Below are 27,953 nucleotides of genomic sequence, written 5' to 3'. Positions count from 1 at the left end.
CCTCAGTACCCCCAGGCACTTTGTAATGTAGCACGGCGTCGTCTGGGAGCCCACAGGCACGGCACCGTCTTTTCTCACCAAAGCCCCCATACTGCGCTCATTCTCGCGGCCCTCCTCAACCCTGCGGGGAACAGGGCTCCGCCCTCAGCCCCGCCCCTCCAGGCCCCGCCCGCAATCTTGCCCCGCCCACGCAGGTGGCCCCGCCCGTTTCCCCTCTCCTTCGCGGGTGCCCGGGCGGTGGCTGGCTGCGCGCAGGGGCTACATGCCCACCTTCAAGGCTAAATAGGCATTCTGCCACACAGTCTGAGTTAGCTCGCGGATCTCTCCATCCACCATGAGGAAGTACCGCTGTCTCCTGGTGGTCGTTTGTGGCACCTGACGCAGTGAGGCTGAGGGGCTGGAGCTTTGCAGGCTACCAATCGTGGGTTCAAGTCTTGCCTTCATCACTGTCCAGCTGTGTGACAACCCCCACATCACACCATCCTCCTTCCCAAGTCAGATACATCCGTCTCAGAGCCTTTGAACACTGCACCGGGGCCGAGGCAGCTACCCCATCTGGGTAAAGCTAGGGGGTCACTGTGCCATCTAAATTGTGAGGTGAACTAGGGTCCCTCAGCTAGCGGGGCTTGTTTCGGCTAGGGAGGTGTGGCCATTCTAGCCTGGAACTGGGGCGGTGGAACAGAGCCTGAGGAGTGTGTGTGTGGGAGCCTGTGCTTGGAGACTCAGCCACTGCAGCTTTGGAAGTCACTAGCTGGGAAACTGAGGCAGGCAGGGCCAGGGGCTCCCTTGATCACCTTGTATCATGTCCCTCCCTGGTGCAACTCCCTCAATGACTTGCTTTCCCAATAAGGCCTGGACTCCTTTGCTTCTGCACCTCCCAGCAGAGAAGCCCGTCTAGAGAGAGAGTGAAAGGGAGAGAAAAAGATGTAAGGGCTGTCTACTTCTCCTTCTGGCCCCTTGAGTCTCCACTGTGGTCCTCCCCTCAGGTTTCCAGGAGACAACCCTGTAAAACAGCATACCCCCACCTTGTAAGACAGCCCCCCTTTTTCTCTTAAGCAAGCTAGAGTGAGCTTCAGGTTTTCGCCTAACTTCACGAACTCCCCCCCAACATATCTTTTCAGACTTGGATCCTCTCACTCCCCCTTCCTTTACTCAGTGAGGCTGGGTTGGCTCCTTTCCCCAACCTCCTCCTCCTCCTTTTCCTTTCTGTCTCCCTGCCTGCTCCACTCTCCTTGTGTTCGGAGATCTCTGAAATGAATCTCCAAATGTCCACTGCAGCTTTAGCTGCCTTCTAAAGCTTCCACAGATCCCCCCACCTCCCTTTGAGTGCCCACAGCACTGACTGTGTCCCTTCCTGAGGGCACCGTTCCTATATGTCATTTACGTTCCAGTACCTCTTAACTGGGATGCCCCACACATCCTCATGCCTGTAGCTGGCACAGCAACTCTTTGCTAAGTGAAATGCACGTGACTTTAATGAATTGAGCAATATTCATTGGAAAACACATTTAATTTCAAAGTAAACAAAGATGTTTGTACATTAAAGTATTTAATTAGTGAAACAATTATTATCAGTGTAACAAGCTGAAAAATACAGCAACTTGATACAAGACTGAGGTAACAAAATACTTCACCCAAAATCTAAAGAATCCCCGGAGGGCTGATGTCCAGTGGTTATTGCAAATGAGACACTTTATAGGAATTAGAGAAAGTCCTTACACAACTGCATGCAGGGGGTCTGCTGGAAAAAAAGACAGTCCAGGAGAATGCAACAGATTAACAAGAAAGGAATTAAAATGTAGAAACTGATTTCCAATTTACTTTGAATACATAAGAAATTGAAAACTACTCTCTACACAACGTTTTGAATGCTAAGTGAAAAACCATGCATTTTGGCACGAAATTTATTAAAGATTATACCATACTAATAAATTAATTACTATTGTTTCATTACTGAAGGGTCACAGTTGTTCAGAAATGGGTAAAGAGACAATGGTTATAGAACGGACAGTACACTCGCACGCAGAAGGCAGGGCTGCGAGGCGGTCCATGGGAAGTTCCACGTTCTCCACACCCAAGAAAATGCAGCTCTCACTCACGCTGCATTGAACACTGAAAGTAAGCCCAAAAGGCCTCGGAAGTAAATACTGCCAACATTAGGACCCTGCTCTCTTTCCACCTTGGAGTCCTACGCGTTCCCAAGCAGGGCTCTGCGCCTGCCGGTTCTTGGCCAACCAGCCTCTGGGACCATCTCGTCCTCACTGCCACTGAACTGGCAGGGCATGAGGCTCTTTCATCTGTGCAGCCTTTGGAAACCTTCCTGGTGGCAGCTGCACAGGGTCGTACTTGTTGCTGGGAGAGAGGCAGGGACTTGCCAGAGGAGATGCAGCGTGAGAACTATTTCTTCATTGAGTGGTCAGCTCGTCCAGGGCAGCCCTCAGGTGTTTTGTCCTCAGCCATTTGTATCGGGGTAGAGCCTGGCTCACAGGAAGCACTCACTGGAGAGGCAGATGAATGCATAGGTGGTTATGCGCAGAGAATCTGTTCTTTCAAAGGGACTCTTGTACTTGTGGTGTTTTTTTTTTCTTTTTTAAACATTTTAATCACCTAACATGCCAGTAGGACGTGGGACTGATTAAAATCATTGATGGAGTCACTGAAAATAAGTTAGGTTGTGTTTTTGGCAACGTTCTCCTGGTTATAAGCATCAGTAACGTGGGTGGGAGCTCTAGACTCCACTTGTGGAATGAAAGCAGACCCTGCTTGCCGATGGCTTCCCATTTTCATGGACCTTTTTCCACCTGTAAAATGGCATCCTAAAAAATACAGGTGTTGGGAGGAAGATGATGAAAGAAATACTGGCCATCTTGGCAAGAAAAAAATGCTTTATAAATTCAGTTGGCAAGAGAGAGCGGGTTCTTTCCCAAACAGAATCCCTTCAAGTATCCTCCTCTTTCAATTCCACAGTAGGACAGCGTGATGAATGGGCTTCTTCAGGGAAGAGAAAGGCCACACTCCCTCACTGGGCATACTCAGAACAGTATTTCTACTGTCCTCCATCAAACAAATCCTTCGGGAAGTATTTCCTTTGTCAGAATGCACTCGGCTGATCATGAATTATAAAACACGTTCAACTCAAAGTGGTGAGAATTACTCCCAGGAAGAGGTGAGGGAGCTGTTCTTGGGGCACCAGCTACCTACTCCAGTTTGTAGACAGCATTCTATAACTTTCCTTTTGGGGTGCCGTGATCTGTTTGCTTGAAGAAAAAAAAGATAGCATATGCATGCAAGACATGTACCTTCAATGGTGTCACAAACGTTTGTGCACTGTGGATCGTCAAGGAGAAAAAAGCAGAAACACTTCCCTCCAGGGGGAGCATCCTCCCATGGACTCCCCCTCTGGGGTCTGTGCCTGGCCCCTCCGTCCCTGCCTTGCAGCTTGAGGGACAAGCCAACACTGAGTAGACAACCTGAACTTCATTCACTTGCTCGGCCCCAAGCCCCTGTCTCAGGACTCCTCTGGTCCCTTTGAGGTGCTTACCAGTTCTACGGGGGTTTTGCCAATGAGGTCTGAACAGATTCTTCAAGAGTCCAAGGTAAGAAGGTTTCTAGGAGGTGGTGTGGGATCCTTTTCAATTAGTGAAAAGACTAAACACTTTGAAAAGAACGGCAAATGTGCTGTCTCAAATTAGACTCAGAAGAGAACCTAATTTGTGAAAGAGACAAACATTTTTTAGAGGGCAGAACCTCATCTGATTAAGTGGAGCCTGAAATTCGGAGGTTTTTGGATAGACATCCATAATATTTCATGTGAGAAAAACCAGAACAGTCAAAGAGTGGAGAAGCACAAGCAAAATAAGTAGGTGATGTTCCACTGCTGCACGTTCCTCCAAACTTAAGACTTAAAAACTAACAGGTAGAATCAGATGGAATGTAAGTCAGAGCATTCGCACTGCACAGGTCTGGTGAGAGGCGTTTGGAGTGTGGTATTTTCATTCAGCCTCCAGAGGCTAATTTGAAGAGTCGTTGGTATGAATCAGATGCCCGCATCCAGACCCCGGCTGCAGGCGGGTATGCAAAGTACCAATGGCCAGTGTTTGAGGGCATCCACTTTACCATCTGGAGTTTCTCCTGGCATGAGAGCATTCTAGAACTTGCTCCAGAGCAGGGGTAGTTATTGAGCACACACAGTAAAGCTCAACCACAAAATAAGATCCTGATGACAACTTTCCTCACCAATTCATTCAAGGTTTTAGAAAAGTTGTCACCATTTGATCAAAATACAGTGGTGGGTCCTTTAGTCGCGTTTTATCTGACCTATCACAGTTCACCGGTTAAGATGTTGTTTTGAAACATCTTGCCCGGAAACTGTTAGGGGTAGTTTGATGTCTGATCGGTGTGAGCCATGAAACCATGATAGCAACACGGACCCAGAAATTCAGCTTCTTTCAAAAACTCATTTTAAGGTTTCCTTCTTAGAATTAGGGCACCCAGATGAGAGAGAGATTGGGGAGGGAGGGAGCTATGGTGATAAAGCTACCACAAATGCAGTGAATTTTTATTCCTTATTTTGAATAAAAATGTATTTGTGCAAAATAAAAGTCACTTAAAATATGACAGTAACAGAAAAGGACGTTGTTCGTGTGAAGAGCTCGTAACTGAATGCAGGACGTGGGCTGTTCCCTCCCAGGGCATTGCTTTCTTGTCACCGTGGTCATCAACAATTGTGCCCTTGGATTTGGATGACGGAAAACTTGCTGGTGACTGGGTTCGGGGGCAAGAAGAGGGAGCTTAAGGCCTCAGTGTCACTCAGCTCCCCGGTGTAATCAGGAACCCCAGTGGGCGCTGGCCTGGCAGTGGAGGCAAAGGGGGGAGATGATGGGAGCAGAAGCCTGGCCTGCGGGAAGAGGGTGGTGCAACCGTGTGCCGTGAGCATGGGGGCCTCCAAGCTGCTTCTGAGAAGCTGGGGAAAGCATCACAACTTCCCATTCTGGCCTGTGGGGAGGGCGGTGAGAAGAGAAGGGCCTCAGGCCACGGGAGAGGGGCTGGGAGGAAGCAAGCAGGCCAGGGGCCCAGCGCCCCCCCAAGCCCCGTCCTGAAGCCTGTCTCAGAAGAGCCGACAGCAACAAGGCCTGGAAGGGACCCGGGCCCAGGGAGCAGCCGTCCAGATGAGTAGCACCCATAGGAACAGAAAACAAGACACAATTTAAGGCATTGTTTGTTTACAGTAAAACAGGAGGGATCTGGGCTCTCACTCTGACCTTCCTGGGTGACAAGGCTGTCACTTCAGGTGAAAGCAGGGCCTCAAAGCCAATGAAGTGTGTGATGTCACGAGTCTTGTGCCAAAATGCATGTTTCTCGAAGAGTTCACACTCGCTCGCCGCTCGCAAGCACACGTATACGGCACGTACACGCAGAGGACGCTTTGGGGGTTGTACAAAATCTGAGGCTGCCCTGCAGGCAAGCAACCCCACGCACTTGGGGTGTAAAAAGCCAGTTCACAGCCTGTGCCTTCTCTCTGGTCCCCCACACAGCTTAACACTGTCCACTCTTTCGTGCAGGAGAGAGCACTGGGGACCCGACGTGGGCTGAATGCTCTCTAGTCACAGCAGCAGCTGGTGGATGCACGAGGGCCCAGAGAGGGAGGGCGGGTGTTGCTGTAGAATGAGTCATGACAGTCGCTGGGGATTGGTGGTACGGCCTGCACCGGCGGGCCCTCTGGACTGTGAGGCCACAGGCCACGGCCCCCTGGGTCCGGCTGTGAGTCTCCCAGCACCCTGGCCAACGGCCTGTGCCCAGGACCTGCGCGTCTCCACTAGTTCCAGGCCGGGCTCCCAGAAGCCTCTGAAGTCATGCCACGTCCTGCAGAGACTTATTCAAATGACATAAGGTTTGCAGGTACCTAGGAGAGAAAGCTTAGCCTTTTGTGCAAGTTCCAACCTTGCGGAAGGGGACCAGAGGTGGTCCCTAAGGGAGGGCACCAGGCCTTCCCCATTCATCTGTGAATGAGCAGGTCTGGGGGAAGAGGGCACAGCAATAATAACCACTCCCATCTGCTAAGTGGCCGCGTGGGCCGGGCACTGCTCTGCGGCCTTCACGTGCATCGCGTCCTCAAGTCCTCACAACCACCCCACGAGGCAGGTACTGGACGTATCCCCATTATAAAGATGAGGAAACTGAGGCTTAGAGAGGCAGAGTACACAGTGCGTAAGCGGCAGGGCTAAGACACAGCCCACACTCTCAGCCACTATCTCTGGGTCAAAATACAACTGCTCTTGGAGTGAAAGGACACGGACCCTGGAAGGGAAGCCAGCAGGAGGGGGGTGGGAGAGGTGGCAGGTTTGGTGAGAAGTAATTTCATCAAAAACAAATCCATGTTGGTGTCAATGTGGTCAAACTGATAAATTGGAAACAATGCATCTCCTTGCCCCAGGGGACAGTTTTAAGAATGGTGACAGGAGCACTGTTCCAAACAGCACAAAGCAAGACATCATTCTTGGGATCACCAACAGAAGAATTGATAAAAAGAAAAAAATCAGTCCAAATAAATGAATGAAAGTTACACACATTGACACAGATGAATCTGAAGAACACACTGTGGGAAAAGAGCAAGTCACAGAAGAAAATAGACAGTTATGGTTCTATTTCTAAAAAAGAAGTTTAAAAAATGTACCGTCACCATACACTGAGGAATCCATACACTTGCTAACATTGCACAAGAACGGTAAACAAGCGAACCAGGAGCGTGGTTACAGGGTTATGAGATTTAAGTGTATTCAGTGTTAGTATCATTTTAACAAATACAATCCCCCAAAAAGAAAACTAATCTCAGTCGCTGAGATTTCCCATGAGAGGAGATGCATTCCTGACCGCCTTGCATGGCACCCCCTTGCATATCGTCACATGGCTGGCCCGGGGCGTAGGGAAATAATCCTCTGCTGTGGAATATTCCGTTGTTGCCAACTTTTTATTATTATACACAGCATAGAGCGGAAATATTTGGTTGAAAGTAAATTAGAAATAAAAAGGGGAAAGAGTAGAGAAATAAAAAATCCCCCTCCCTTAGGTCTAAAAGTAGGACAGAAACACTTAAAAGGAGCAAAACCTTGCCACGGTACCCCACATTTACCACATGTGAAATTCAATTGTCCTTCTGACCAAACACCTGTTCTGCCAAATGGGTTTGACCCAGTTCCCTGCGACCTGCTGTGGACCTGCTGCCACCCTCAGGCTACCCCCTCACCTCCCCCAGAGAGCAATGGGCTCTTGCTCAGAGGAACCATCAGTGATCCCAGCTGGGGCCGTCTCAGTGCCAAAGCCCTGTTCTCTCCCCTCCCCCACTGTCCTGGTGGCCCTCCTCAGGGCTGTCAGTCACTGTCAGACCCGGAGCCACCCCAGCCTCCTGCTCCAAGAATGGCACTCAGAGCTAAAGAGGGACCCCCCCCACACACACACACATGGTGTGACCAGTGCAGAGGAGGTCAGGACATTCTTCCTCTCTTGAGTGACCAGAGGTGGCACCAGCCTTGTTCATGCCCTGACACCTTGTTTACTTTGCTTCGTCTTGGGGTGACTGCCCATCCAAACCCCTGGTCTTCTCATCATGGAGAGGGGCAATTACAGTTACAGTTTCTTATATATCATTGTAGGCACAAGCGTACAAGTGATAAATATGTATGTGTATCTTAATACAAACGAGGTCGTCCTACACGTTTTTACATTTTGCTTTTTCACTTATCCCCTTTCAGTGCTCACACTCGGGTCTGCCTCTGTCTTCCTAAGCACTATCGGATGTGGCATAACAGGGAGTGACTGAGGGTCCCCGAGGTTTCTCTCAAGGACAGTGCTGCCGGGAACATTCTTACCCATGTGCCTTTGTGTGCATGTGTGAGCATGTCCCTTGGACACGTTCCTAGCAGGCAGACGGGGGAGTCGAGGGACTGAAATGCAGCTCGTTTTGAGCTTCATTGAGGTACCTCAAGTTTCCCCCTGGATCGATCTTGTCCGACTGTTCGGTTTGCCAGGGATTTTCTGCCAACTCTGCTTTCTAGTTTCTTATCCGCTAGAATCTGATCAGCTCATGATAGATGTCCTCATTTATGTTACAGACATGCCACCACACCTCCTCCCACTTACAGAACTGCTTGGAGGGGCCAAGAAGTCTGTGACTGTGCTGTGACCAGCACAACCGATATCCCGCCCCTCCTGGGCCCACACGCCTGCCTTTGCTGAGATCCTCTCATACTTGGGGCTGCTGCCTCCAGCGGCGCCCGCACTTCCTCCTGGAAGCTTCCCCGTCTATTCCAAGCTCTCTGAGAGGAACCCAACTCCCCAGCTCCCTCTCCTGGCTGATCCTAGGTGCCTTAGGGAAAGGAGCACCAATGCTGGCACCACAGCCCAAGGTCTGCCCATCCGACCCCCAGGGTGAGGAAGCTCCAGCCTGCCCCTCCTGCGCCAGAGTGGGGAGGCAGCAGCCATTCCTCTCACAAGCCTGGACGGCAGAGGCTGTGCTTTCAGGCCCTTAGCTCAACAGCAGGAGGCTAAGCAAGCAGAGGTTCCCTGGGAGGAGTGAGGCGGACAGCTCAGGGGCAGATTCCGTGTGGGGCAGACGCACACTGACCATGGGACCTTAAACATGTGGTGCCACTTCCTAAGCGTCAGTGTCCTCAGCGCAAAACGAGATGGCAAGAGAACCGGCCTCACAGGGGTGCTGGGAGGGCGGGGTCGGCTCCTGCATGAGAAGCATTTTGCGTGATGCGCCTGCTCCTGGCTTGGTGGGTATGGGTGGGGAGGGGACCGAGCCACAAGCCAGGCCCAGCAGACCAGAGCCCCACTGTCAGCAGCATGGCTGGCTCTCGACACATGAACTGTTATTATTCCTGTGGGTGATGGGCGGGAGGGGGGCCCGTTAGTCAGTTTGAAGTCTTCCCGTGAATCAGCTTTAGGGGGGATGATCTAAACAGATGTTATGGCCTGAACCTTGAGACGATACCGCACCTGCCACCTAACTCTCCGTGGGCAAGACACATGGAGCAGACTCAAGGTTCCGGTCTGAAGCCCGGCTTTGTTCGAAGCTGAGCAGGCGGTGCCCTGCTGAATCATGGGAAAAGGCTCATCCAAAGAGGGCGCCTGGGGCCTTAGCTGACAGGCGGTGACGGAAGGCGGGAGACGGTGTTTCAAGAGTGACAAGGAGGATTTTGGTGACTTTACCTGAGGCCTGTTGCTTTTACATGCATCATCCAAATGCTTGTGCCACAGTATTGCATGGAACCGGGAACCAGTCTGGAACTTGTAAACATTGCCTGATGGGTAGAGAAACCACTGGTTAAGAAGAGAGTCACAGGGGAGGGTGTGTCTGTGACTGTGGCCTAAAGATAAATGTGAACATGGGTGACTAAACCCATGAAGGAAGGTCAGGAGCAGCCCAAGGCCAGCATGGGGGCTGCAGAGGAAGTGCCCAGCCCACCCCAGGGCTCTTGACCATTTTTTCGGCCCATGATGCCTTTGGCTCTGGTGGAGCTTGTGGACGTTTCTCAGAATAATGTTTTCAAATGCATAAAATAACATATTAAAAAATCAGTATAAAATACAGTTATCAAACTACTAAGAAACCAATGAGTGATGTAATTCTATACGTGCTTCTTCATCAATGTACAAGATCAGGAGGTCGGATGCTGCACTGTAACTTCTAAGAGACGGCGTAATGGATTCTGAGATGTCTGCGACAGCTCGTGATAGGAAAATGTCTGTGGTTTCTCTGGCAGACAAAATTATAGGTATTGTGAACATTCTGGTAGTTTAACACTCCTAATTAAAGGACTGGAGGTCATGGAATACAAAGATGTAATTTTTTCCCCACTTAACTTCCCAGAGACCTTGAATTCTACCCATGGACCCTGGCCACCCGCTGTGTCCCGTTTCCCTCTGTTGGTGACAGTGCTTTTCTCTGGTCTAAAGCCCAAGAGTGGCTTGTGGTTCCATGGCCATGAGGTCTCTAGATCAAGCGTGTGTAGGCGCAGCCTGTATTTGCTAAAGAATCCACCTCTAATCCAGGTTCAGAGCCTGGGGGAAGAAACTCAGATGGCAGCCAGGCTGAGGGCAGCTGTATGTGGCTTTGATCACCCAGAAACAGAGCCGGGAACGTGGCTCCTCTCCTCTGCATCCCCCGGGCATTTCGAGGCTCCTGTTTTTTCACTGTCCTGCTAAAAACATTAGGAGCCTGACACTCGAGGCGCTGTCTCTGGACCAGCAGCATCCGTTTTGCCTGAGAACTTGTTAGAAATGCAGAATCTTGGTCTCCACCCCAGATGCATCAAATCCATAAACAGGATCCCCACTGATTTGTATGTATACGAGCCCTGCACTGGAACATTCCTGTGAAGGTGTGAGATGCCTTGCGACTTCACAGCCCTGGTGAGTTTGCGTGGCTAGAGCCCAAGACCCGGGCAACGTGGGGTTTGGTCATGTGACTTGGGCTACGGAAGAGATTGGCATGGCCATTCTGAATGTCAGTGCAGATGGGGCCCCTGGACGAGGTGGCTCCCAGAACCTCTCCTTCTTCCCAGCACGGTCATGGGGAAGAACAAGGAGGACGGGAGGTGACTGCACATGTTAACGGTGGGGCCTTGTGAAAGGCTTCTTCTCTGATTTGGCCTTGGACCAGGGCCCTGCCAGAGTCTCATGGCACAGGTAATGTCAGGGGGCATCCCGGAAACCTCGCAAGACGCTTGCAGCCACGTGGTCACTGTGCCATCCAGCATTATATTATTATTCCAAGACCCTAAGGCTGCCGCTCCAGGGGTGGCCACAGGTGGGGCCACACAAGGGCTCCTGCCATGCACACTCCTCCATGGACACACCGACCATGATCTAACAGCTTTTACAGAATAGAGAGGGGACCTGGCAACATCAGAACCTAAAGCAAAGGGAAAGCAGCAACCTCAGAAGTTCCTACTATTTCAAGGTGCACATTTAGCAGAAGAGGAAACAGGGTTGAGATGAGCTGCAGGCCCCGGCTCCGGGCCCACTGCCTACCTTTGTCAGGGTTATTCAGCTGGAAGATATCCGGGTGCTCGGGGTCGTCAGGCAGCTGCACCATCCAGCCCACGACGGAGACCTTCTTGCCAGGTGTGGATTTATACTGGAGAACAACAGCATAGGCAGGAGGTCCTAGCCTCCACTCCCCAAGGACGGCTGATCTGGGCCACGCAAGCCCCCTTCCCACCCCACCGCCCTCCCCGCCTCCACCCAGCCCCCGCAGCTCCCACGAGAGGAAGTCCCAGCACGGAGAGTCGTTTCATAAGACTTACGTGTTTTCTGTCTGTGCCCCGCAAGGACTTGGCTCTGTAGTACAGGAGGGTGGCTCCTGAGAGTGTGACCCAGTATCTGGTCCACGACGACATCTACACAGGAAGGGCAGGCAGAGTGACACGCTGTGAGTGGTGGCGGTCCCCTGGCTGCCTGATACCTGACCCAGCCACGTGGGTGGGAGGATGCGTCCCTCTTCCCAACCAACGCCAGCAAAGGGCACATCTTTTCCCTGGCGCCCCACACCCCTCAATGCCACCTGCACCCACGACCTAAAGGAGGGAGACTCCTTCTCAGTGACTCTGAGCTCATCCGCCCTAAGCCCTACCTCCCTGCTCTGCTCCTGAACTCGGAGAGCCCTTCCTTTTTTCACCTCGTCTAGGACAATGCCAAGGCATAACTTTTGTGTTCAGGTGACCTGGGCCCAAGAACGTCCTGGAGAAAAACATTTTCAAATTATGGACATGGTAAGGTGTAGCCTGGAAGGACCATAGTGTTTTCCATGGGGTGCTCTGGCGGAGAATGAATGGCAACGCAGTTGGAGAATTTACGGCTAGAGGTGGGAAAACCAACAGGGCCAAGCTGCAGGCATGGCTTCTGTTTCCCTAGCTGTAAAGGCAGAGCTTCCCATTTAGGGGTTCTTCTCCTTGGTTTGGGGAAAACACTTCGGTGGGACCTTCTGGTTCTGCAAAGGCGAAGCAAACACCCTCTCTTGGAAGGAAGAGGGTTGCGCGTACAGGAGCAGGCTGGTGGGCGTCACCAGCCCCAGGGCCCCCGCCCCACATTAGGTGGAACTGCGTTGCCAAGACTGTGAAAGCAGTAGCTTTCTGACGACCCCCACAGGTGTGTACAGCACACATGCATATGCATGTCGGACTGAAAGAAGCTCCATGAGACAACACTTGGCTTTACTGTCAGGAACTCCATTATTTTTTATTCTATTCTACTCCAAAAATATGGGTCATGATGCACTAAACTGATTTCATCACTCATTTTTGGCCCAACCAGCATTTGAGAAGACACTGCTTTCAGGGTACCATCTTGCTCTGGCGTCAGAATGGCTGAGGCCTGGACTCTGGGTGTGAGAGAGCCAGGCAGTCTGTACAATCGCTAGACATAAGGCCCTATGTCACAGGATGCTTTGAGACACTCTGGGGCAAGGACAGAGTGTGGCCCACGGCTGGGGGAAGACTCCTCCCCACTCATGAGCCACCTGGCATCTCAAGACAGGGGAGTGTCTGGAGGCAGCCTCTGGACTGGGGCCCTGGCATCTTCATGGTGGGCATCTCCAAGGGGCAAGTGGCTATGTGGCAGTGGACAGGGGCAAGCAGGGGCCAGAGCCGGAGAGGAAGGGCAGAGCAGCCACCAGCAGGTGCTACTAGAGAGGCAGGTCACAGGCAGGTCACAGGCAGCTTGCTATGGATGTTCCATGGAGACAAGAGAGGCTTTTGCAAGGGGCCGAGGCCCTGCACGCGTGGGGTCGTGGAGCCAGGGGCATCTGGTCCAACACGCGTGGCCTGGGGGCTAGTGGGGGAGGCTGAAGAGCCTCCTGATTCCTTGTCCCTGCCTTGTTGTGACCTGCTGTACAGTGTTGCTGGATGGGAACATCCCCGGCTATGCAGACCTCCAGGGGCAGTATCCACTCCACCTGCCGGGGTCCCCAGGTCCATGTGCCCTCAAGACAGCTGCACACTCCAGTTTGCTGCATGCTTACTGTGCACCCTGTCCCACGTGGCATTCTTGCCAAGTCCTCTAGGACACAGGCCCAGTGGCACAGCCAGGGCTGGAACGCTGGTTGGCTGGTGTCCAGAGCCCACACCCTTCACTGACGCCCGTGCTGCCTCTGGACAGAAGGGTGCCTGCACTTACCGCGGGCTTCCGTCCTTCCTTGAGCAGAGTCTTCCTTCTCAGAGGCCCCTCCATGGTGGGCACTGCTGCTGAGCTCCCCAGCGTACAGGTGCATGGGCCGGTGGGGCTAAGGGGAGAACACTGGTCAGACATCACCCAGAGGAGCTCAGCTCAGGCACCCTGTCATTCACTGGGGCCCACAGGTCCCTCACTGCCAAGCCCACATGCTGCCACAGGTCGGAGGACTCAACAGTGTTGGGCAAGGCCAGGGAGGGAGGGCCCCGAGGCCGCAGAGAGCTCACCCACCCTTAGAACTGCACCTCCCTCATCCTTCTGAGTGCTGCAAAGCTCTAGGCTTGGTGACCAAGTTCCCTAGCAGCACTCCCTCCCATCCTGACCTTTGTGGTGGCCCCTCCTTGTGTTGGCAGGAGCCTTGGAGGAGCATCGAGGAAGTGGGAGCGGTGGGGTGGAATGAGAAGGCGGGGGCAGGTGGTACATGCACCGCCATGCACTGCCCCGTTCCTCAGGGCTCCTCTGTCACCCTCTGCCGCAGGGAAAGGCGTGCACGTGCGGCACCGGCCCAGACCTCGCTCCTAAGCTGCAGCCACACGTGTGCAGGAGCCGTTCCTCACTGGATGTGAGGCGCCTCCCTCAGCCGGTCGCCTCCCCCCAGGCTGCTCTTCCTCTGCTGCCCAGTGAGTGGCACACTATCCACCCGGCTGCCTGAGCCACAAACCGAGGGGTCTTCTTCTCTCACCCCTCCACCCCTGCAACCCCAAGGAGTCAACCCCAAGGAGGCCTTGATCCCTTGTCCCAAACATGGCTGACTGTCCTCTCAGCCATCTTAGCCACTCCCCCCGCTGAGGGCAGAACTTGATCTTCCTCTTGCTCAGCCCTGGCCTCACACCATCCCCTCCTGCCTTCCCCCGTGTGCTCTCCACGCCACCGCAGCCAGGAGGACCTGGTCGCCACCACCCTTCCTCTCCCTCCCCTCTCACACCAAGCCGTCCATTGTCTGACACCATCCTCACCCTCTGCCGGACGTGGCTCCGCCCACCTCTCAGGCCCCATCTCACACCCCTCTCTCCTTTCTCACAGTTTCCAACACTGACTTTCCTTCATGCCCAGTCACCTTGCTCTTTCTGCCTCACGGGCCGGTGGGCTGGGGGCGCTCTCATTACCCTTCCACCTCCCCTCCGTGTCTTTTCCATCACTCTTCCAGTCTTTCCTCCAGGGAGGCCTCCCTGCTTTCCCCTCAGAACACTGCCACCCACCCCAGACCACTGGCACCTGGGATTTTCTGCCTCTTTCATAACAGCAGCCTCATGGACTGAGGCAGAGGCCGTATCCGTCTCATTCGCAGCTACTAGCACAGGGCTTAGCATCCAACAAGCACCTTATAGTCTATTTATTGAATAAACGAGCACATGAATGAATGAATACCTGTAGACGCAGCTCCGGGTTCTGGGAGAATTCCGAACTGGAACCCGCCAGTTGGGCCCCAGCGTGGCATAGAGCCGTCCCCTGATTCAGAGGAAAAAGGGTGAGTTTTAGCAACAAACTGGAAAGCCCAGATACTCTGAAGGGGTCCAGAGCATCTCAGACTGTGGTCATTAGCTCAGGAAGCGGCAACCCAATTCTTCCCCCAGCCTCCTGGGTCACGCTGCAAGCACACCTGAGCTGCCAGATCAGTGAACAAACAGCCCAGAGCCTCCGTCTAGCAAGCCCCCGGGTCTCCAGATAATTATTTCCTTAACTTTTAAAAATGAAATGTTCACCCTTCTTCCAGTGGCAAGGTGGTGACAAAATCCAGGCACACCCTCTTACTCCAGTGTGAGGTTAAGATGTTCACTAGACAATGCCCGAATACTCCATGGTAAACCCAACTGAAAGTGCAGAGACACAGAACTATGGGCTGTCTTGCACGTCGACCCAGGGGCACGGGTTGCAGTGTCCTTCATCAGGTACCACTGAATTCCTGTTGGCTCCGTCCTCTCCACTGGTCCCTGCAAACCTGCTCTGTGACCTGCTCTGTCCAAGAGTTCGTGCTCCAGGATCTCTCCGGGGGCTGCCCGGCTGGCTTCTCTCTCACCCGGTCACCAGCAGTGAGCCTTTCCAGGGGCAGCTTCCACTTCCAGGGTCAGCAGGAAGCTTAACCTATTTGGGGGGAGGCTCCCATCTTTCTCTCCTCTCGTTACCCTTCCCTGTCTTAGCCTTCTCCCCACCCCTGCAGCACGGTCTATCCCTGGGCTCCAGCTTTCCTTGCCCATTGGCCAAACAAGGACGCAACCCAATTTACAAAGTCAGACAAGGTCCAGATTTCCTTTGCAAATGTTCCCTCTGCTGTCCACTGTCAGTCCTAGTGGCTGCATATTACCCTGTGGCCCTGGACCCCTGCGGCTGGTGTGGGGACATCCTCAGTCCTTGTAGCAGGTGCATCACATAGCTGAGCTCAGGTTCCTCTGCGAGGACTCCTCCATCCTCCACTCAGGAAGGCACTGTTCTTGAGGCCCATCTTGGGTCCGCGGTCCAGGGGCCCAAGTTCAGGGCTGGTGGGAGCCTGACGGTCATCCAGGTCAAGTGCTCTGGGACCCCACTGCAGCATGTGCTTGGTCCCCCAAATCCTCAGATGTTTAACGGGTCTCAGCCCTTTCCCCACCACACCCCCTGGCAGGTGATGGTCACAGGCTGCCCCCCACCCCCACCATGAGCTGTGGCATAGACCAGGCCCTGGCACACTTGACGCCCAGCCCACAGGCCGATTGCCTCCTCCCTGGCTTCCATCCAGAAAGGCTTACAATGCAGTGAGTGAATGGGACACTCTACAGGTAACGATGAACTTGCTCTAATTTATGAAATGCTTCAGCAACTTCACGATGACTGGCAACACCTGTGGTGCACCACACAACTGGGTGTGACACCATGACATGTCACCACCCTGTGCTTAAGCAGGCTAGTCGGAGGGCTCAGTCCCAGGGATGCGTTGCTCCCAGCCATGAGTCAGGCAGGGGCTGACAGCAAACTTTCCTACGGTGACCCCCTGTGTGCCCAGGGGGTCTCCTCCTTTGATAGGACTCCTGCTCCAGGCTGCCTCAGGGGTGGAGCTGGGCACGGCGCCTCCCTTCCCAGATCTGGATCCTCTGGCCCCTCTGTCCACCTCTCTTCTCGTGAGTCTTCTTTTCTCGGAGCCCCAGGAAAGTGTGTGACAACAGTGGACTGTCGGCAGAGCCCAGCAGCTCCTCACCGGGTGGCGTGGGGGGTGCTGCTACCTTCTCTTCACTGTTCTCCCCGCTTATGGAGACAATATGGCTGCTGCTTAGCAGACCTGGGCAGGGCTGCCGTGTTGCTGGAAGCGCTGCATCAGCGTCTTTCACCCAGTCTCGCCTTTCATGCAGTCAGTCCTCACCTTCTTCCTGGAGGAGGTGCTCCCAAGTGCACTGGGCTGGTGGGGGGTGCAGGGACGCCAGGGTCACTGGGGCAGCTCACGGAGGGGTCACTAGTTATTGAGGGCCCCTGCGTACCAGGCCACACACTCACTCTCCCATGGGAGTTTTGTTCAAGCACCATTATCCTCCTTAGAATGGGGAAACTGAGGCTCAATAATGTGGACCCTTGAACGAGGTGTGAGCCTGGTTAGCCAGGTTGAACCCAGGTCTGCCTGACTCTGTAGCCCAAGATCCTCCCACCCCTTTCGGGTGGGGACAGGCTGAGGTGTCCTGCGTGGCACTGGGCATCGCCATGGGCACTGGGCCCACATTTGGAGGCGGCACTGCCCCTGCAGGTGTCTGCTGCGCTCACGCCGAACGGGCTCTGTCAGTGTCTCAGACTGGACGGCCACACCGTTCTTAGGCCCTGGATCTCTGGGGGTGGGGGTGTGGGTACCTCTGGGGTCCCTGGTCCCTGGGCTTCCCTGAGGGAGTGTCCTGGTGGTTTTGGCTGCCTGGCAGGTAAGAGCAGCTGCCATTTACTGACTGCTTACTCTGAGACAACTAAGTGCTGTCACACAATGTCCCTCCCAGCTCTGAGGGGGGGCACTGTTCTCACCCTGCCTTAGAAAAGGAAACTGAGGCTCAGGGAGGTGAAGCCACTTGTCCCACCCCACTGGCCTGTCATTAGGAACGGAGACGCAAGTGCTGACAAAAGGAGGCTGGCTTTCCCGGGTTAGTGGAGGGCGCAGTCAGTCAGGCTGCTCGGGTGGGGGACTCAGAGCCGGCTCCCCTCGCAGCCTGGGGGAGTGACTCTGGCCTTGAAGAGCAGTGTACCGGTGACTTTTCCCCAAGGCCAGATTTTAGGAGAATAGAGTCAGGGCTGTGGCGGCCATCCTTCCCTCCCAAGGTGAGCGCCGCAGGCCTGGAGGAGGGTGTGACCGGCAGGGTGGCTCCGGCTGGGCCCAGGCAGACTAGCTCCAGCACAGGGGAGCCAGGATCTTCAGCCTCCAGGGCCAGATCACTTCCCTGCTTCGAGAAGATTTGCTATTCGAATGTTCAGGGCCAGAAAAATGCAGAATGAATGGGCAGCGGTATCTGACTCCAGAAATCATGGGATTTACCTGACTGACGTGGGAGCTCCTACTCCAGAGCCACAGGCACTCTTCCCAGCATCGTGCTGGGAACATGTGGCTGAGCAGAATGTACCCCAGGAAGGCCATTCTCCTGTTCCCTCCCAGGGATGGACCTTGGGGGGTGGCACGGAGAGGGGCTGCAGCAGGCAACCCTCGTCATGGGAATCTGGCCTGGGGAAGATGTAGTCTGGTAACCAAGCAGAACAGCGCAGTTCCAAAGGCTGTGCAAGATGACGGGGTGCTGGTGCTGGTGATGGTGCTGGTGCTGGTGATGGTGATGGGTGATGGTGATGGTGATGGAGGGGACGATGGGTGCCAGGTAATGAGCTGAGCAGTATTCACTCATTATCTTGTTTAATCAACAATCCTGGGAGGCCGGCACTATTCTTACCCCCACCTTCCAGGTAAGGAATGTGAGGCCTGGAGAGCTGGAGTAACTTGCCCAAGGTCACAACACTAGAAGAAGGAGGAGTGGGTGCTGCTGTCGAGGTGGAAGCAGCCCGGGTCCTGCCTGAGCCAACAGGCATCATGGGAATTCAGACTAGCCACGGCAGGTCTGAAAAGCATCTTCCTCTCGATGGTTTTCTAGGTCAACATTAGGTACCTGGGCGTTCCTGTTACTGGTGTAGGAGGCTGGGGAGCAGGGAGAAGTCTTGGATGAAAACCACACTGGGGCCTCAGTAATCTCGTCTTAGCAGAAACAGGGTCCCCCGATTCTTCTATCTCAAGTGCACAGAGCCCCTGGTGGGAGCGCAGCTGTGGAAGGGTCCAGGTACTGGTGCTGTCCTGCACCAGCAAACCCTGGAAGGGACGCCAGCCCATCAGGGTAGGGCTTGGCCTGAAGATTCCCCCTCAGGAAGCTGCCCGCCTGAGTTCTGCTGGGCCCTGGGACGTCCTCAGGCAGTACTTGTGAAAGGACTTTTACTGCCTGTGAGTCCCTCACTCTTCTCTGGGCACTGTCCCTGACCCACTGAGTGGGTCCACAGGAGCCATATTTGTCCTGCAAGTTTAGCTGAGTGGACATAACAATACCTGATCTGAGCCCGGTCAATCAGATTTTCTCTCCGGGCAATTAGGAACCACATTTGAGAGACTGAAGGTCAGGCTCTGTGGCTGGGTGAAGCTGTAACACGTCAACTTGGGAGCTGTGAGGTGTTCATGATCCTTCTGTGAGCTGAGGCTTCTAGAAGGCTGGTCCGCAGGGAGAGAGGGTAGTATAGCAGATAAACAGAGAAGGATTGACACGAGACAGGAGAGTCCTGCCCACTTCCTAGGACCTGACCCTGGAGCTCGGAGGTATTGGCCAGAGAGGTTGTGGCAGAGATTTCTTAGCTACCTATGAAGCCGCACAGGTGAGGCAGGGCCCCGCCCCCAGCAGGCACCCAAACACAGGTCCAACAAAAGGCCCTGATACCCTTGCCCACGGTTCGCGCTCAGAGGGGGCTAAGTTCCTGGGTGGAGCCTCGCGTGCCAGACTTCAGTGTCTTCTGCTCAGAACAAGGCAAGAGATGGGCTCTCTGAGGGAAATCAGAAGCAGAAGCCCCCCCGTGGCAGAGCAGAAAGGCGGACCGGAGCCGGACAGACCTGAGGAAACCAGACTGAGGGGTGACAGATGAGGGATGTGAGCCTGGGGGATTCTTGGCCCTTAGCCAAAGGGCGGGCTGAGGGACAAGGACTTCTATGACAGTCACCCTGAAAACAGACACTCTCATGGTTGCACTTCAGTCAAAGTGAACCCCTTACCTCCAGGATTGCCTCCAGAGCTTCACTTCCCACTCCCAAAATGCTGCAGAGTTTGGGGCTCAAGAGGCCCCCCCCTCCTTGTAACCTGGCAAACGCAGGGCATCTGCCCGAGACCTCTGCTTTCCTCAAGGAAGGAAAAGAGTGGCATTAAAAACCGATTTCAAGATAGCAGGCTTGGGGCTCTGCTGCCATGACTCTACCGTCCTGGGGTCTCCCTAAGGATGTTGGAAGATTCCACCAGCTAAGAAGAACAAGTAACCTCACACAGACAGAAACTGCGTCACCCCACCTCCTTGACACCCTAGAGCACCTACGGGGCCAACTGTCAGCAGCATCCCCTTAACGGGCCTTCCCCCCAGTTCCACGCATCCTGGGGGCCGACCGGGGCTGATGGACACGCCTTCACTATAGGCCAACCATCCCATGATGACTGAACTGCCATCTGGGGAATTTTCTCTTCACCCCACCCAGCCTTAGAGCCCTGGGCTCCTACAAAGTGAAACTCAGAAAAATCCCGAACGGAGCAACGCCACGGATGTGCTAAGTATTTCCTGTGAGTGTCCTCACTGCAGCATCAAGGGATCTGAGACTCAGGGAGGTTGAGAGACGTGCCCAAGGTCACTGAGACAGGGCGATTCCTGACAGCAGGCCCCACCCAGCATGACCGGCTGCGTCCGGAAGCCAGACCGTGATCTTGCACCACAGGGCACATCATGAACTTCAGGGGCCAGGACACATCCTGGAGCCCAGCTCTCCTGTGGCGACGTATTAGAGACACCAAGCATTCCTGGGCCACCTCTGCCATCCTGGCACACGACTTAGGCCGCAGTCTCCTCAGGCCCAGGACCCCCTCAAGGGCCCACTGTGGTTTTCTTCACCAACTGTCCTTGGGCTTCTGCTTCACCGTCACCTGTACCAGGAGCCATTCCTGAACCCGCAGTCTGACTTGGTCCCCCTGCTGGACACCCCAGTGTGTGTGACACGTCTTCTTCATGAGCCTCTGTAATGAACTTGGTGACGTACTTTCATATTTCACCTCTTAAAAACTGATCAATAAACATTTTTGACGATATCTTCTTTAAAAAAGTTAAATGTCAATTTTTTTTCTGGGTATAAAAGAAACACTCACCCACTGTGGAAATTTTGGCGAATACAGACAAAAATAAAGGAAGAAAATCACTCCTAACCCTACAACTCAAGAGATAACCCAGATGAATTACATTATGTATTTTCTTGCCTACATATATCTCTAGCTCCCTTTTGTTCTTCTTTTTAGAAAGGTCATTTAATAATTGTAACTCTTAGGCTGACATTCTTGTTCTCATTTTTAGAGCCCAAGTAGGCACACGGCCGCACCTGCAGCCTTCTACTGACGGGCCCGACTAACACATCCTCTTCCCCCTTCAGTTTCTGCGAAGCCCGAGATTTGCTCGAGGTCAGCCTGGTGCAGTGTCCACAGTCCCTGCTTTCCAGTTATTAAGTCCATATGGACAATGCCTTTTCAGGGCCACCTCCCTCCCCTTCTTGGGAAAGTAGAGGGTGACAGAGGGCTCTTTTTCTGTCTTTGTTCCCATTCCCAGGACAATGAGGTGGTTGGGGGCATGAGGAAGCGTCTTAAGAGAGAAGGTCTCCCCCTGCCCAGTGACTCCAGCCTCTGGCTCTTGAGGGCCTTCATCCAGGACCCCCACTCTGTCCTCATCCTGGGCCCTGAGACAGGGGAAGGTCTTTAGGGCAGCCCGGGGGGCTGAGGAATGACCAATGCCTGCCTGGGTGTGGCCACCGACGCCCCCTCCCCCAGCGCACAAGCCCTATGACCTTGCTGAGGCGGATCAATGAGGGGACAGGAGGATGAGCAGCAACAGCAGAAGGTCCCCTTTGTTCCCCGACCCCTCATTCCGCAGTCCCAGCAAGAACAGGGGTTGGAGGCTGTGCCACCACTGTGCCTGGCCCACACCACAGAGAGCAGTGTGGCAGGTCCCAGGGACCCTGTGGGCTCCCACACGGGCATTCTTTAAGGATGGCCACCTCAAGAAAGCACTGGACACAGCCTGAACTCTAGCTGCCACCCAAAGATTGCCTGTGGGCCACCAGGCTGAAATGTCTGTGTGTACAAACTCGGGGAAGGCAAACTTGCCAGCCTTGGCCAAACAATGGGAACCCTCCTGTCTGTCTGCTCACAGTGGCAGAAAGAGTGATGCAGAGGTGCCCTCAAGCCAATGGAAAATTGTGTGCTTGTGGCGGGGGTCCTGGCCTGGGGCCTCCCTGCCCTTCATGCTGGTCTCTGGCTCCACTTCTCTTCCTGGCCTGGGCCAAACCTGTCACCAGGGCCGGGGGGCTGGCGAGTCAATTCAAGGTGGTAGTCCCTAAGCTTCAGGGCTGTGGGCAAGGTGTTAACAACCCCCCCCCGCCCCCCGTCGCCAGCCTGGCCTCTGGGTGTGGCCCAGTCCTCTCCTGCTCCCTTGGCTCTGGTTCTGAGGCCACTGTCCACCCATGCGGATATGAAGACACAGAGAGAACTGCGCTCTTACAGCGTTTGCTGGCCGCAGCTGGTGGGGTTTCCAAGAGGGGAGGCTCACTGTGCTGAAAAGTGCTTTGCAGACTCTTTCGGGGCAGATGGTGGCCTCTGGGCCCAGGCAGGGTGACACCTGGGCTTCTGGGGAAGGGGGAATCTGCCCCCCTTTACAGGGCAGGAGCAATGTGGCCTGGAGGAGGCCGGGGTACAGGGAGGACTCAGTGGGGCTGAGCCCTGGGTGGGCAAAGGTTGGGAATAAGGGGGGCCCAAGCAGCCACCTGAACAGTGGTCATTGAACCGTGAGAGTAAAGAACATATAATGAAGATTTCAGAGTGTGTGAGGTAAATCTTCCCCTCTAGGAAACTCTAGAGTGCTCACGTGCTTTTGAAGGAGTGGATTCTTTCTGGTGGACATGAAAGGAGGCTAGTGCAGGATGGAAATGGAGACTGGAGGCCGGGCCACAGGAGCTGGAGGCCAAAAGGCAGCTGTCATCGATTGCTAGGGTGGCCTTGGGTCTCCGAGGGGCAGGAGGGGATCTCCTAGCTCCATGGGCACCTTCCAGAGCAGGTTGTCTCCTGCTACGCTCAGCAAGGAGGGGCTGGAACCGGCGCCAGGTCCCAAGAGAATGAGAAACAGGACATTCTCCCTGCAGGATGTCCTGAAGGCTGGTGGAGGCAGGGCTGGGCCTGCACAGGTGACTGGCTGAGCCGTGAGACCAGCGCTTGCAGGAGGTCTCACCCCCAAAGCACCTATTACAGACATTTGGGTGGACAGTAAATCTAATGCTACATTCTAAGTGAAAGAGAGAAAAAAAAATGCAGTATCTCACGGTGTTCCCCACTGAGCTGAGTACAGCGTATCTCGCTGGGTCAGAAATTCTTTCACCATCTTCCTTCCTAGGAGCTCTAATCTCAGTCACGGGTGCTCTGCTGCCCTCCATGACTAGCGTGGTGTCTGGCAGGGCGCAGATGCTTAATAAATGCCTACTGAATAAATGAATGAGTGAATGAATGAATGAATGAATGAATAAATGAAGGAAGGGAGGGAGGAAGGAAAGGAGGAGAAAAGGAGCCAACGACTAGGTCCAGGTCTGGGTGATATTCAGGATCTTGGCACTGCCTGCGCTGCCCCTTCGGTGTCCCCTCAGTGGCCTGTGGCCAGGAGAGATGCTGGCTTGCCTGTAAGGCCCATGCTCAAGGTCTCCCAGGAGTCCCCTGACTGGTGCTGAGAAAGTCAAATGTACTCGGCTGATCTGGAGTCTGTCGCTGGTGCCTGCCTGCTTCTCATCTCACTGCGGGGTGGCCCCCGCGCGAGGGCAATGGGGCCCACCCGCCTGAGCTCCCCAAATGAGAACAAATATCCTTCTACGAGTCTTGGAGTTGAGACAAAGGGAAGGGCCTTCAGGGCTGATGTCATTATTGCTCCCCACTTCCTGCCCTCCATCTAGGGCTTCAAGGACAGACAGACTGACCGACCGATGTGGGGCCAGTGCCCTCTGGATGGGGCCTGGAGCACAGCAGTGGAGAGGTGGGCTCGGGGGTCAGGAGGCTGTGGATTTGGGGCACGTCTGCCCCAGCAGAGGACTGTGAAGCAGGACAGGTCACTTCACCTCTCTGAGCCTCGCTGTTCACACGCACAGAATGGGGACACTATGAATAACCACTGTGTAGGAGTGAGTGCCTGAGGATTCAGTGGGACCAGGACAGGGCCTGGCACACAGGCGATGCTCCACAAAGACACTCAGCACCGTGTTCCGTCTCTCTGCCCTGTGGGGACGCTGGGAGGGGTTCCCCTCCTCTGGCCATTTTATGATTATGGGGACTGAGGAGGGAGGAGGCTTCAGCACCAGAGGAGGAGTGTGTGTGTGAGTGTGCACATACACGTATGTGTGAGGTATGTGTGTGCATGCATGTACCCCATGTGTGAGAGGACGTGTGAGTGTGCACATACACACGTGTGAGAGGTATGTGTGTGCATTTGTGTGTATGTACACCCACATGTGTGAGAGGATATGTGTGCACACATGTGAGGTATGTGTGTACCCCACATGTGTTAGAGGACATATGTGTGTGCACACATGTATGTGAGAGGAATGTGTGTGCATGTACACCCACATGTGTGAGCGGACATGTGTGTGCGCACATGTGAGGTATGTGTGTACCCCACATGTGTTAGAGGACATGTGTGTGCACACATGTATGTGAGAGGTATGTGTGTGCATGTGTACACCCACATGTGTGAGAGGACGTGAGTGTGCACACACGCATGTGAGAGGTATGTGTGTGCATGCATGTGTGCGATCACACCCATGTGTATGAGTGTGTATGCAGACATGAATCTGTGTGTGTGTGTGTGTGTGTGTGTGTAGTGTGTGTGTCTTGTGAGAGTGTGTAACTGTGGGAGTGTGAGTGTGTGTGCCTGTCTGTACACACAGGCCCCACATGCTTGTGGAGGGGCCACTCTGAAGGACGGTGCAAACCTGCCTCTCGCGACACTATGTCACTGGGTTTCTCAGAGTCGCCATAATGCCCTTCACCTTTGGCGGCGCCGAGACTATGGGAGCTCCCCATTCCAGAGTCCCTGGTCTTCCCAGAGCCCAGCTGGCGCCTGGCACACAGAAAGCATCAGTACGTGGAGTAGGTGCCGTGGGGGAATTCCTGAGCAGGAGGCCCAATTCCCGGGCAGATGGGCTCCTTGCAGGGAGTCAAACCCGGGGTTGAGGGATCCACTCTGCTGTCACCAGTGCCCAGCAGGCTGGTGTCAGCCCAAGGCCTGAGGCCATGTGGGTGCAACACTCTCAGACCCCACCAGGCGGAGCCACGCGCCCATCTGCAGATGAGGCTCATTCTCAGGCTTCTGGTTTCAAGAACCCACATTTCAGACCAAATCTGCTCCCAGGTTTCCTCAGCAGCTCGGCCTGAGGCAGAGGCACTGGCCTTGGGCTCCTGGATTAGCTCGGGGCCAGATGATGAGTGGGGCTGCTCAGGCAGGGGGCTGGACCCCCATCCCATCCCCGTCGGTCCTGCCCCTGGACCCAGCTCCCAGTGGGTGAGGCTGGGGGGCCGGTCCCTGCCTGGAACTGTCTGCACCTCCCTGGGGCCCTGAGCACCTCCCCTGGCAGGGAGGCTGAGCTGAGGCCACACTCACCTTTCCAGCCCTGAAGACATCTCTTCACTAAACTCTGAGCTCTCACTACTGCCTGGAAAAGGAACACAGGTCAATGAGCAAGGCAGCCTCACCCCAGAGGGGCCTGTCCTCCTGGCTCACCGGGCCCAGGCCCCTGAGCCCCACAGATGTGCTGGACAGACAGCTTCCTGACCCTGTGGGCGACACTGCGACTAGGTTTGTGCTGCTTCTATTTCTGCTTCTCTACTCTGGGAGGGTTGAAAGAACCATCCATCCCACTGCTCCCAGGTGGGTCCTCTACTCCCTTCCCACTGCCTCCCAGAAGGCTGCAGCTGCCGGCCCCAGGCGCACTGGGGCCTGGATCCTTAGGCCTCTGTTTTGGCCTGGTGGCTCTACCACTGCCTCCCTTTGGGCCCGAGCAAAGCCAGTGCTAGAACAGGCTCACCTGGTGACGACAGAGGCCAAATGAGCGCTTCCCTCAAGGGTCAGGGCCTGACTAGACACTGGTCACAGAGCCTCAGCCTAGCATTAGACAGGAGGGCGGGCCCCTTCAGTCCAGTGTGCACATGGGGAGGGGCTAGACCCTCCCCTCAGGCCGCCTCTGGCCACAAGGGCAGCATGGAGATTTCCTCCTGTCACTTCACGCGGCCAAGTGCCTGTGTACTCCTCGGATCAGTGCTCTTTGCCTGGGCTGCCTGCTGGCACCGCGGCTGGGCAGTGGGAAAGGGGCAAGGAAGAGGTCTTGGCCCCTTGGGAGTTACAGGATAGAGAGGACCAGTGCAGCTTCAAACAGGGCACATGCAGATAGTGACCTGCTCCCAGGCTTTCAGCTCCAAACAGAAATACACCTGAGTTTCCCGAGTACAGGAGCCGAGAACTAAGTGGCCTGATCATCTCCGGCCTAGAGACTGGGCAGCCCTGCATCTGACCATTTTCTGTCTCAGGGAGAGCAGGGCCTGGGCTCAGGTACAGCTCAGGAAGTTTCCAGGATGTAAAACACCTGTTGGGCGGCCCAGCTGAGGGCTCTTGGGCAGGCATTTCCCAAACTGGTTCCTTAGAACCCCGTGCCACAGGACACTCCCAGGAGAGGGCTTCCTGAGCAGATAATGTGGGACCCTGCGGACCCTGCCGCCTTCCTGGAGACCCACAATGCCCTCAGCATATGAGCGTCTCTGAGAAGAGATCTAATCCCCTGGTTTAACGAGCCTTTTCCCGACAGATTGCCCCCAGAACTCTCCTCCCAAAGCATACCTCTGAACCACGGTGCTGTGCACCCCTGATGAGGTCCTAATAAGATGACCTCTTCCCAGATGGACGTCAGACATGAATGCTGCTTGTCACAGACTTTCTGGGGGCAGGGAGAGCTGCCCGCTGCACTGATACTGCCTCAGAGACTGGCCTCATTTCACGGGGATGTCGGGCATGAGATTCTTGCCCATTTTCCCTGTCCCCACGCTCGTGGGCCCTCTACCCTGCAGGCCTCGAACCCCCAGCCTGCCACCAGCCCCAGGAGGGCTCCAAGTGAAGAGAAGCAGACACACACAGACACGGGACTACAGAAGCACAGGCACGTGGACGGGGCTCGGCCAGCAGAGAATGCCCTGGCCCGATGGCAGTATGACAGGCGACCTGGGCACTGCAGAGGGACAGGTCTGAGACCAGAGCTCAGCACTGCTCAGCTCTGACTTGGACCTCGCCCCTCCCGGCTTCCACAGCTCAGTTTCTGTCCCTCCCGTTGCCATGAGCACATTTCTGGCAGAAGCGCAGACATGCAATTTCATCCCTGAAGATCACTTTTTCATCCTCCCTAACTCTGACTCCTCAGCGTACAGACGAGGACACATGCGAGAACCCGGTGGCCCACCAGCTGAGGTCCTCAGGCAGCTTCCCCACCTTTGCGCTGCACGCTGGGGCCTGTGGCTCCCCAGGGACCGAAGCCCCACTGAGGCAGCAGCCAGGCTGTGACAACTGCCAACCAAGGACGGCGGGTCTCAGGCGTGCGTCTGGCTGACCCTTCCACTTGCCTGCCATGCTCAGGGCCCAGGGCCACCAGCATCACGAGGACAAGCCCAGGGCCTTTCATGACACCCTGGAGGCCAGGAAATAAGGCTCTGGCGACTCCTGCAGGGGCGAGGGGCCACCGGGCGCTGCACAGTGACAGACAGACACGAGTACACGCCGGCTGCGGCCCCCCGCTGTGGTGTGCAGGCCGGACGCTTACCTAGGGAGAGTCCATTGGTGACGGCAGAGGAGGAGGTGAGGGCGAGGCCCCTGCGGGGGCTGCGAGACTCTAGGACACTGTCATCCAGCAGGTGCCTCGCTTTCTCCGATGGGAATGTCGCACTTTTACTCTCAACTACACTCAACTGACACATCATACTGGAAAATGGAAAGGAAGAAAGAAGGCAAGCTCCTTATCTATGGAGTGACAGTGGTTACACCTGCCCTGGGGTCCTGAGCAGATGGTGTACCTGCAGGAAGAAGACCTCCACCCAGAACCAGGCACAAGTCCAGCCTCTGCCCTATCTCATGGCGTGACCTTGGGCAAGTCTCCTCCTTTTTCTGGGCCTCAGTTTCTCCATGTGTCAGATGGGGACCAATGATATTTGCCCTACCTGTGTCCCAGGATGATTATGAGGCCCAAGTGAGGGGGTGCTGGTGAGCAATGGGGCACACCAACGAAGGGGGACGTGACCCTGCGGTCACGGCTGGTTCTGCACACACACGCCTGCTTCAAATTCTTGCTCCACCCTTCCTCAGCATTGCAAGGTACTTCACCCGCTTCAACTCGCCGGACTCACTTGTACAATGCGCGGAGACGGCACCTACCTCGGAGGCGGCAGCGGCTCAGTGAG

General features: G+C 54.9%; 1 protein-coding gene across 12 annotated transcripts in view; it reads right to left on the bottom strand.

The window, feature by feature from the left end:
- Nucleotides 1-1,514: 1,514 nt before the first annotated feature.
- RALGPS1 (Ral GEF with PH domain and SH3 binding motif 1) overlaps nt 1,515-27,953 on the bottom strand; it is a 249,656-nt gene continuing 223,217 nt past the window's right edge. For 7 of the 12 annotated variants that reach the window (XM_033122561.1, XM_033122562.1, XM_033122559.1 and 4 more), the window contains 8 exons: nt 27,320-27,477; nt 25,120-25,171; nt 14,599-14,679; nt 13,177-13,282; nt 11,310-11,402; nt 11,035-11,140; nt 9,211-9,302; nt 1,515-5,902 (listed from right to left, as the gene is read on the bottom strand). In XM_033122561.1, coding sequence (XP_032978452.1) covers nt 5,873-5,902; nt 9,211-9,302; nt 11,035-11,140; nt 11,310-11,402; nt 13,177-13,282; nt 14,599-14,679; nt 25,120-25,171; nt 27,320-27,477 — 718 coding nt within the window. In that variant the 3' untranslated portion in view covers nt 1,515-5,872. Of the gene's footprint in view, nt 5,903-9,210; nt 9,303-11,034; nt 11,141-11,308; nt 11,403-13,176; nt 13,283-14,598; nt 14,680-15,873; nt 16,598-18,753; nt 18,908-25,119; nt 25,172-27,319; nt 27,478-27,953 lie in introns of those variants that run through there. The other 5 variants (XM_033122564.1, XM_033122569.1, XM_033122568.1 and 2 more) reach the window with 5 other exon arrangements.

This window comes from Rhinolophus ferrumequinum, chromosome 12, assembly GCF_004115265.2.
Source record: "Rhinolophus ferrumequinum isolate MPI-CBG mRhiFer1 chromosome 12, mRhiFer1_v1.p, whole genome shotgun sequence".
Lineage (NCBI taxonomy): Eukaryota > Metazoa > Chordata > Mammalia > Chiroptera > Rhinolophidae > Rhinolophus > Rhinolophus ferrumequinum.
This window is presented reverse-complemented; position numbering and strand designations above follow the sequence as displayed.